At 40.2% G+C, this 9,275-nt stretch overlaps 2 protein-coding genes across 2 annotated transcripts in view; one reads left to right on the top strand and one right to left on the bottom strand.

Moving 5' to 3' along the window:
- Positions 1-8,581, bottom strand: part of SIRT1 (sirtuin 1) — a 25,305-nt gene extending 16,724 nt beyond the window's left edge. The window contains exons 1-4 of the mRNA XM_008567085.1: positions 8,168-8,581; positions 6,675-6,791; positions 5,162-5,403; positions 3,566-3,718 (exon numbers count right to left, since the gene is read on the bottom strand). Of these exons, the coding sequence (XP_008565307.1) occupies positions 3,566-3,718; positions 5,162-5,374 (366 nt within the window). The 5' untranslated portion in view covers positions 5,375-5,403; positions 6,675-6,791; positions 8,168-8,581. The remainder of the gene's footprint in view (positions 1-3,565; positions 3,719-5,161; positions 5,404-6,674; positions 6,792-8,167) is intronic.
- LOC103585986 (mucin-1-like) lies at positions 7,876-8,535 on the top strand. The gene has a single exon (XM_008567106.1). It carries the CDS (start codon positions 7,876-7,878, stop codon positions 8,533-8,535), a length of 660 nt encoding a protein of 219 aa, XP_008565328.1.
- Positions 8,582-9,275: the final 694 nt, after the last annotated feature.

Genomic DNA, 9,275 nt, shown 5'->3' with positions numbered 1-9,275 from the left:
CGGAAAAAAAAAAAAAAAAAAAAAAAAAAAACAAATAGGGGAAAAATGGGGCCGGCCTGGTGGCGCACTGGATAAGTGCGCCGCTTGGGAAGCGCGGTGGCACTCCCGCCCGTGGGTTCGGATCCCACATACAGACCGGTTCCCGCTCACTGGCTGAGCGAGGCGCGGGGGCAACACTGAGGGTTGCGATCCCGTTGCCGGTCCCCGGTCTGGTACGGGGGCAACACTGAGGGTTGCGATCTGTTGCCGGACACGGAAAAAAAAAAAAAAAAAAAAAAAAAAAACAAATAGGGGAAAAATGGGTAAGAACAAAGAGATAATTCAAAGATATACACAGGGCCAGTAGTAAAAATTAGTCATCCACACTAATAAAAACAGAACAATAATGTAAGATGCTAAGTTTTTACCTATTAAATTTACACTTTTGGGGTTTTTTTTGGGCGGCTGGCTGGTATAGTAATAAGTTTTTAAACTGCCTTAAAACCAATCCTATATAGGTGTACAGTCGAGCTAAGCATCTATAATTAACAGTAATTTACTGCATGTTCTCAAATAGCTAGAAGAAAGATCAAATGTCCACATCACAAAGAAATGATTAAGTTTTGCTACGATGAATATGCTAATTACCCTGACGTGATCATCTCACATTATATACATATATTGACCTTGGGGTTATAAGGCTGTTCTCTAACTATTTGTATTGAAATATAACTCTGCACCCCATACGTATAACTCTATACCCCATAAATACATTGCAATAAAAAAAAAAACAAACCCTAGATAGCTATTAATAGACTGATTAAATAAGAGTATATTGGTATACTGTGGCATATCTAAGTGCCATTATGTAACAGTCACATGACACAAAGTGACATTTTGCTCAGTGACACACCGCATGCATGATGGTGGTCCCATAAGATTATAGTGGAGCTGAAAAATTCCTATCAGTGATCTTGTAGCTACCATAATGTGCTAAAAATTACTTAATTTTTTTTATACATTTAATAGTGTAGCCTAGGTGTACAGTGTTTGTGAAGTTTACAGTAGTGTACGACAATGTCCTAGGACTTCACCTTCACTCACCACTCACTCACTGACTTACCCAGAGCAACTTCCAGTCCTGAAAGCTCCCTTCATCGTAAGAGCCCTATACAGGTGTGCCATTTTTTATCTTTCATACTGTATTTTTACTGCACCTTTTTTATGTTTACATACACAAGTACTTACCATTATGTTACAACTGTCAACAGTATCCAGTATAGAAAGATGCTGTACAGGTTTGTAGCCTAGGAGCAATAGGCTATACCGTATAGCCTAGGTGTGTAGTAGACTATGCCATCTAGGTTAGTGGAAGTATACTCTATGATGTTCATACAATGACAAAATCGACGTATTTCTCAAAATATATCCCAGTCGTTCATTATTTCTTAAAAACTTACACTAACATTTCTCCACCACCCCCACCCACACAGATTTTTTTTTCCCTGGAAGGAAATCCAAGAAAAAGTTTTATCGTGGTACCTTTTTGTTTTGGAGGCCCTTTTTTGGTGGCTGGCTCATACAGGGATCGAACCCTGGACCTTGATGTTATTAGCACCATGCTCTAACCATTTGAGCTAATAGGCCAGCCTTATCATGGTAATCTTTGAGGAGAGAGATTAGGGGTACGGAATACTGAAGGAAAAGGCTGACTAATACTTTATGTTTTGTACCGTTGGCATTTTTTATTTTATTTTTTTAAACTAGGACAGGTATATAGTCATGTGCTGCTTAATGATGGGGATAAGTATCAATGAGTTATTTTTTAGGTTCCTGAGAACCATGACCACAACTCCTTATCAGTTTAAGTCCTTATTATGCAGAAGGATATGATCATGGCTCAGAACATGGCTATACAGCTTTAAAAGTGGTCTTAACTGTTCTTGTGTAAAAGAATGCAAAGTGTACCACAGCAAGGCACACTGTAATACAATGGTACTCGAACAGTGAACAATTTAGCAGGGGACATTCAGCCCCATCTGAAGACACTGGAGGTGGGGATGCTAATGGCATTTAGTGAGGGGAAGCCAGTGATGCTGCTAAACATCCTATGTACACAGGAAAGCCACCTCACAGCAAAGAAATATCCAGCCCAAAATGTCAATAGCACTGAGTTTAGGCAATTGCTCTAATAGACTAGTAACCTCTTGAACACACCCCTCCATTACTTGGGAGTTTCCATTCTAAGTAAAATATAAGTTTCTTCTCAATAATTACATACAACCAATGGCCTGATATATGGTATAGAAAAAATTCTCTTTCCTTCCAAAATGTCTAAATTTCACCAATAGTATTTCCCGTTTTCATGGCTTCACGAATTTAAATTAACACCATTTATTCTGACTTAGGCAAGCTTTATGTAAATACATCACATAGTTTGAAAGTAGATGAAAAACTCAGATTCACTAAAAAATAGTCACTAATACAAAAGACCCTTTTTCAAATATACTTCCAAGTTTAACAATAACAATTTTGCAATTTCTTTTTAAGAGACTGAACTACAGAGAAAAACCAAAAGTTTCCTAACAACTGAAATCTCTGGCACGGTATAATGCATTATTAAACTTTATGCTCTAGAGCAGAGCTGTGCAGTAGGTATATAATGTAAGCCATGCGAGTAATTTAAAATTTTCTAGTAACCCCATTAAAATGGAGAAAATTCCAAAATATATTTAAGCCATGTCAAAAGTACCACATTCACATATAATCAATATTTATTTGTCAATATTTAGTTAAATTAATGAAACATTTTATGTTTCCACACTAGGTCTCTAGTATCTTGTACGACTTCCACACTTACGGCACACCTCAACACACTTCAGTACTCTACAGCCACATGTGGCTAGTGGCTTCTGAACTGGACAGTACAACTTTAGAGACTGTACAGAAGAATAAGGATCCTGACAAAAATGCAACCTAAGAATCTTCTCCACCCCTAATCACCAATGATTTTTCAGGCACATCCTCATATGTTAAAACACACCAACGTGGGGGCCGAGCCCGTGGCGCGCTCGGGAGAGTGCGGCGCTGGGAGCGCAGCAGCGCTCCCGCCGCGGGTTCGGATCCTATATAGGGATGACCGGTGCGCTCACAGCACTCCCTGGCTGGGCGGGGTGCAGCCGGTTTCAAAAAAAAAAAAAAAAAAAAAAAAACACCAACAACGTGGATGATATAATCTTTATGACCCTTAAAATATATTAAAAATCCAGTTAGGATACTTTTATATTGTCTATGAACCTCTAAAAAAATGCCCAGGCAAAATAAAGACCATAATTGAAGTACAAACTTTTAAAAAATGTAATTGTTTCTTCTTTGAAAATAAGCTCGATCCTAAAATGAAGAAAAGTAGATGATAGTCTTTTCTGGGAAAAAGGGATTCTGACTATAATGAGTGATTTTACTCCATACCATAGTAGTAGCACTCAGTTTACCAGACAATGAATGGTCAGCTCAAGAAGCCTGTACATGAGCAAAATACTTTTTCAGGAGAGCAAGTCAAAGAAACAACTAGAAGAGTTAATAGTACCTTTGCAAACTTGAAGAATGGTCTTGGATCTTTTCTGAAATACTCAATATCAAACATTGCTTGAGGATCTGGAAGATCTGGGAAGTCTACTGCAAGGCGAGCATAAATACCATCTCTTGACCTGAAGTCAGGTATTCCACATGAAACAGATACCTGAAATATGCATGGCATAATTTGTACAATTAAATCTTCTACCTCTATAATTACTAGCTCTCTTACCATACAATTAGGAAGAGTTGAAAAAGAACATTTTTGTTTTATGACTTCTTTTGGGGGAACAGAAATACTACCCTGCTATAATTTCAAATAGAAATAAGACACCCAAATAAAGGAGAATAAGTAAATCCACCACATATTGGGTTTTTGATGGAGACAGGTTTATTTTAAACCTTTAAGCATTTAGTCAACAAATTAAAGCAAATGCAATTTGATTGAGAAGGGAGTAAACCATTTCAACAAATAATTTTAACTAGGAAGCAGGCAAGAATTTCTTTGATTGATTTTTATTTATTTATTTATTTAGGCAGCTGGCCAGTACAGGGATCCAAACCCTCGACCTTGGTGTTACACCACCATGCTCTAACAAACTGAGCTAACCAAGAACTTCTATTACAGACAAGTATTTCCAAAGAAATCTCTACTACAGTTAGGATTCTATACTACCTCAAGAATACTGAATTTCTTTATTTTCCTTAAAAGTTATGTTGTATAATATTTCAATTCTTAATTTTAAATTAGATTTAGACACTATATTTTTCTACAAATAGGGATTTCAGAAGTTAACATTTTGTTTCACAGTTTTACCAAGAGTTGACTCCACATTGACCTCAGAATAAAACAAACAATATTTAATATTATAAAACAGGTGTTGTATTAGATGATTTTGTCCAACTGCAGGCTAATGTAAGCATTCTGAACACATTTACAGGAGATTAGGCTAAGCTACAATGTTTGGTAGACTAGGTATATTAAATGCATTTTCAACTTGCAATTATTTTCAACTTCAGATGGGTTTAGGAATGTCACCGCACCATTCCGTCAAGGAACATCTGTACTGTATTCAACACACAATACTCAATTGCCTTAGGTAACTAACTGTGATCCTAAGGTGAGTCAAATGAAAAATGTTAAGTCACCACAATTATATCATCTCAATTTAATATGGAGGGAAGGTAGGAATATTACTTTCCCAACACTAATTTCTTATGAATACCAACTAGATTCCTGGTTTCTCCACTAAATATCCAATTCTCTATCAGACCATGACATACCTTAATGCAAAAAGAATTATAATTCCCTACATCTCCTTTAGGTGCTGTGATTTAATATAAGTAAAAACCCTGCCTTAACTCCACTTTCCTACTGTACTGTAAATAAACAGAAACAAGTATTTTTCAAAGCTGTTGGAGAGGTTCTTAAAAAATTAAACCAATTTAGGAACTGCTGCTGCACACAGTTTTGGGCTGTTTTCAAACACCCATTATCATGTAAGGATAAACTCTTCTAAACCAGAGAAATGTTTCTTAATTGGAAATGAAATAGGAAAAAACATTTCACACCTCCCCCTTTTACTAGTGTTTTATACATCTTACATACCCCAGCTCCAGTTAGAACTATTATTTTTTTGCACTCTTGCAGTAATTTCACAGCATCTTCAATTGTATTAATATCTTTTCTTTTTTTCCTTTTTGGTGGTTCTGAAAGAATATTAATAACAAGCTGCCACAATGTCATATCATCCAAATCAGGTGGAGGAATTGTTTCTGGTAGTAAGTCTCTAAGAATTGTTCGAGGATCTGTGCCAATCATGAGATGTTGCTGAACAAAAGTATATGGACCTATATCATGGGGGAAAAAAGTCTTAGATCAAATCCACTTCCAAGTAATTCAAAATCTCAGTTACTTTTGAAGTAACGAGTTAGCAATCTACAAGGTATTTTTGCAAAGTAAAAAAAATGCAGTTTAAGGGTGCTTCATTCTCAGGATACCTTTAGAGTTAATGCTATATCCCAGTGAGATTAGAGAGATCTAATCAAGAGCTGGGAGGACATCCTTGAGCTGTAAGTATATATTTTGAGTCAAATACCAAAATTAAGTTTTTATGGCTAAAATCTAGAAACATAGACCCTAAATAACAAAAAGTATTTGCAAAAAGGTTCTACAAGCCAATACAGAAAATGTCTTACCAGTCCTGAAAGCCCATACTATTCTCATCATTAAGGACAAAGAAAGAAAAGGAAATCTATGCATAACTACTATCTTTTAAAATTTTCCCAGTAATACCTTCAATTTCAACTTAACCAATCTCCTAAGATGATACATAGAACGCTGATGTTTTGAGCATTGATAATTTTATGTTGCCGTGAAGTTGCTCAGATCAGTTTCCTAGCTTGAGAAAATGAAAAATATTATAGACTCTAAAGAGAGGAACTAATAATCACTATGTTTAACTAGTCGAGCCATTTGAAAAGAGTAAGAGCACAAGAAAAAGATCATTTATCAAGAGGTCGTGTCATGCCTTTGGTATAAAAATTTGATAATCCTCTCTACTTCAAAATATTTTCTCAATTCATTCACATATTTAGTAAATATTTACTGAGTACAAACTATGTGCCAGGCTCTTTTCTAGGTACTGACAAAAACAGTAGTACAGTAGTCAGTCAAAAACCCCTGCCCCCATGGAGGCACGTATTCTAGCACAGGAAAAAAGAATACTAGAAAACAAGTATGACACAGAGCTTGTTAAGAAGTGATGTGTTAAGAAAAAATAAAGAAGGGATATAAAGTGAGGAAAGAAGACTAACTGGATGAAGAGTATTCCATGAAAAGGGTACAAATGAAAAGAAACCAAAGTATGAGAAGGACCTGGCTGTTTGAGTAGCAGCAGTGGCCAGATTCCAATGGACCTGAGCTGTTTAAAAATAAAAAAAGAACAACGCTCTATAGACTTTCCTTAAAAACATAAGCTGACATTAATTAAGTCTCACCACATACTTAAAAACCTCATCAATAAAGTTAAGGGGGCAGAAAATTAAAATCTGTCATAAAAGAAAATACAAAAGTCAAACAGGGCATTTACTCTCTAAAGATGCACAACTCTGAACCATACCTATCCGTGGCCTTGGAGTCCAGTCACTAGAGCTTGCATGTGAGGCTCTATCATCCTCATCACTTTCACAGGAATGAAAACCATTAGTGATAATTTCATCACCAAACAGAAGGTTATCTGCAAAAGAAACCAAAAGTAATTCCAAGCTGCTGAAACAATTTGCATCTAAAATGTAGGAAGACCATTAATGGTTGTGATGCAACCATTTTCTCTGAATAAAGCATTTAACATTCCTACCGGGCCCTGTGAAGAATGCCTTATGGGGTCAGCTTGCATCGTTCACAGGAGCAGTTTCCTCATCTTTAAGGATTCTGCTCAGAATCTGAAAGCTTCAGTCCATCAAAAAGTAGAAATAAACTAAATCAACTTAAAAAAATCAAAACAGAAAAAGTAGTAACCCAGTTAGATTGAACTTATCAATCACAAATAACAGAGTTCATGAAATTTGTCAAATAGAAATTTACCCAAAAATGTTTGAATAAAACCGCGGTAGTTTGCATTTTTAACTCATATAATACTAAGCTAAGCTATCTTTATATTATTCGTTTCCCTATTAAATTGTTTCTTGAAATCAGGAGCTGTTTTACTAATCCAGTCCCTAATGCATACATTACTTTTACATATGGCCAAATGATCGATCCACTGAATGGATCTGACACGAATACCGTATTGATAAAGACATATATACCTAAAGGACAGAAAGTCCTCAAATCAAAAATATGAAACCCTCAAGGATGACAGTAACACATACAGCACATGAGCTTCAGTATGCCAAATGTACGTCAATTTGTGTTTCAGGATTATATATATGCAAAAATATAAATACTCAACCTAAAAACAAATATAAGAACATGATTAGAATAAAAATAATATTCATATGAACTACTCTAAAAGTACCACCACTCTCCTATGCCCAATATTAATTGCATCACAGAAAGACAATGTCGTTTTTAAAAAACAGCTATGTTCTTGAAAACAACTTTGCTGTTTAGAAATGTGTAACACATCAGGCTTAAAAATACAGACCCTCAAAAAAGTAACTTAACTGCACAGGTGTCAGTTTGCAAAAGCAATTGCAAGGGCAGATCAACGGGACAACCAAAAGTTGCCGACTTAAGTGTGCGGAGGGGGGCGGGGAAAAAAGCAAAAATCTGTAACAGAAGCAATATACTGAAAGAGCAGGAAGGGAGAGAGAAAACTTATGTTAAAGCCGCCTGCGAGTGCCTCCCGACCCGGCGACTGCGCAAAGCGCAAGGCCGGCCAAGCGGGCCGCGGACGGAGCGAAGGGAGCGCGCGGGTCCGCGGGCAGCTCCCGCAGCAGGGCCGACAGCCCCAGAGGAGCGAGGCCAGCAGAGGACCGCCGTGGGGAGGGGGCGCCGCGGAGCCAGCGCTGAGCTCCCGAACCGCCCCAGAGAGCCCCCAGCCCACGCCGAGAGAAGCCCCGGGAGAGGGAGGAGGCGATGCGCAGTCCCTGCCGCCCGTGCCCTGCGCACCTCGGTACCCAATCGCTGCCGCCGCCGCCTCTTCCTCCTCTTCGCCGTCGTCGTCGTCGAAGTCGTCGGCCGGCGGCGCCTCCCGGGATAGGCCTTGCAGGCCCGGCCCATTGTCTTCTTCTCCGGCCGCCGCCGTCGCCGGAGCCTCTCGTTCCCCACCCGCCGCCTCCCGCCACAGCGCCACCGCCGCCGGGCAGCCCCCGGCCGCCACCGGCACCTCACGCTCGAGAACCGCCCCACCGGGCTCGCCCGGGCTCCGCCCGAGGCCGGGACCGTCTCTCCGCGGCCTCTTGCGGAGCGGCTCCCCGGCAGACGGCGACGCGGTCTCTCTGTCGGCCGCAGCGGGCGCAGGGGAACCGCCGGGCTGAAGGGCGAGCGCCGCCTCGTCCGCCCTCCTCCAACTGCCTCTCTGGCCAACTCACTGCCGCCCTGATGGCTTCACTTTTGGTTCCCGCTGCGAGCTTCCACTTCTGCCTGAAGTGTGCGCCTTGCCTGCCTTAATCTTGTCTCGGTTTAGCTAATGGTCAAGACTCAGCTGCGGAGGGCTGGCCGTGAGCTCAGTTGGTTAGAACTTGATGCTGGTCACACCAGGGGGGAGGTCATCCCGGAACGCCTGTGCTGGCCAAAAAGAAGAAAAACGTAGCTCTTGAGCGGCGATGAGGCATGAAGCTGGCCGAGGCTTAGCCCCCTTAAATATGCTGGATAGTCGTTCGGTTTTGTTAATGGGCAGGAGGTGTAAAGGCGAAAGGAAGCAGCTCCCTTCCCACCTCCTCACACCGTCTGACAATTCCTCTGTGGGTCCTTTTTCTGCTCCCCCCCCCCCAACCCACGCCCCTTGCTTGTAGGGTGGTACAGATTGCCAAATCCTTAAAGGCATGTGTCGCTCTGGAAAGACCTTTGATCTGGGGGGTTGGGGATCAAACACTATGACTCCAGCTTGGCTCAAAATGTGTGTGAATTCCCTCTTTTCTCACGTGCAGAATGAGTTTACTGGGTGGAACGGTCAGTGTAAGGAGAGCACGGAAAGAGCGGGACTTGGCTCCTATACACGTGTGGGTTTAATTAAAATTTGGAGTTCTTCCCTTTTAGCTTGAGCAATTTAGCCTTT

Source organism: Galeopterus variegatus, unplaced genomic scaffold (genome assembly GCF_000696425.1).
Source record: "Galeopterus variegatus unplaced genomic scaffold, G_variegatus-3.0.2 Scaffold293, whole genome shotgun sequence".
Taxonomy (NCBI): Eukaryota; Metazoa; Chordata; class Mammalia; order Dermoptera; family Cynocephalidae; genus Galeopterus; species Galeopterus variegatus.
The sequence above is the reverse complement of the archived record's forward strand: the minus strand, read 5'-3'. Positions and strand labels throughout refer to the sequence as shown.

Bases quoted from the DNA above. Each gene is read 5' to 3' on its own strand.
- LOC103585986 (XM_008567106.1), top strand. From the start codon at position 7,876: ATGTTAAAGCCGCCTGCGAGTGCCTCCCGACCCGGCGACTGCGCAAAG.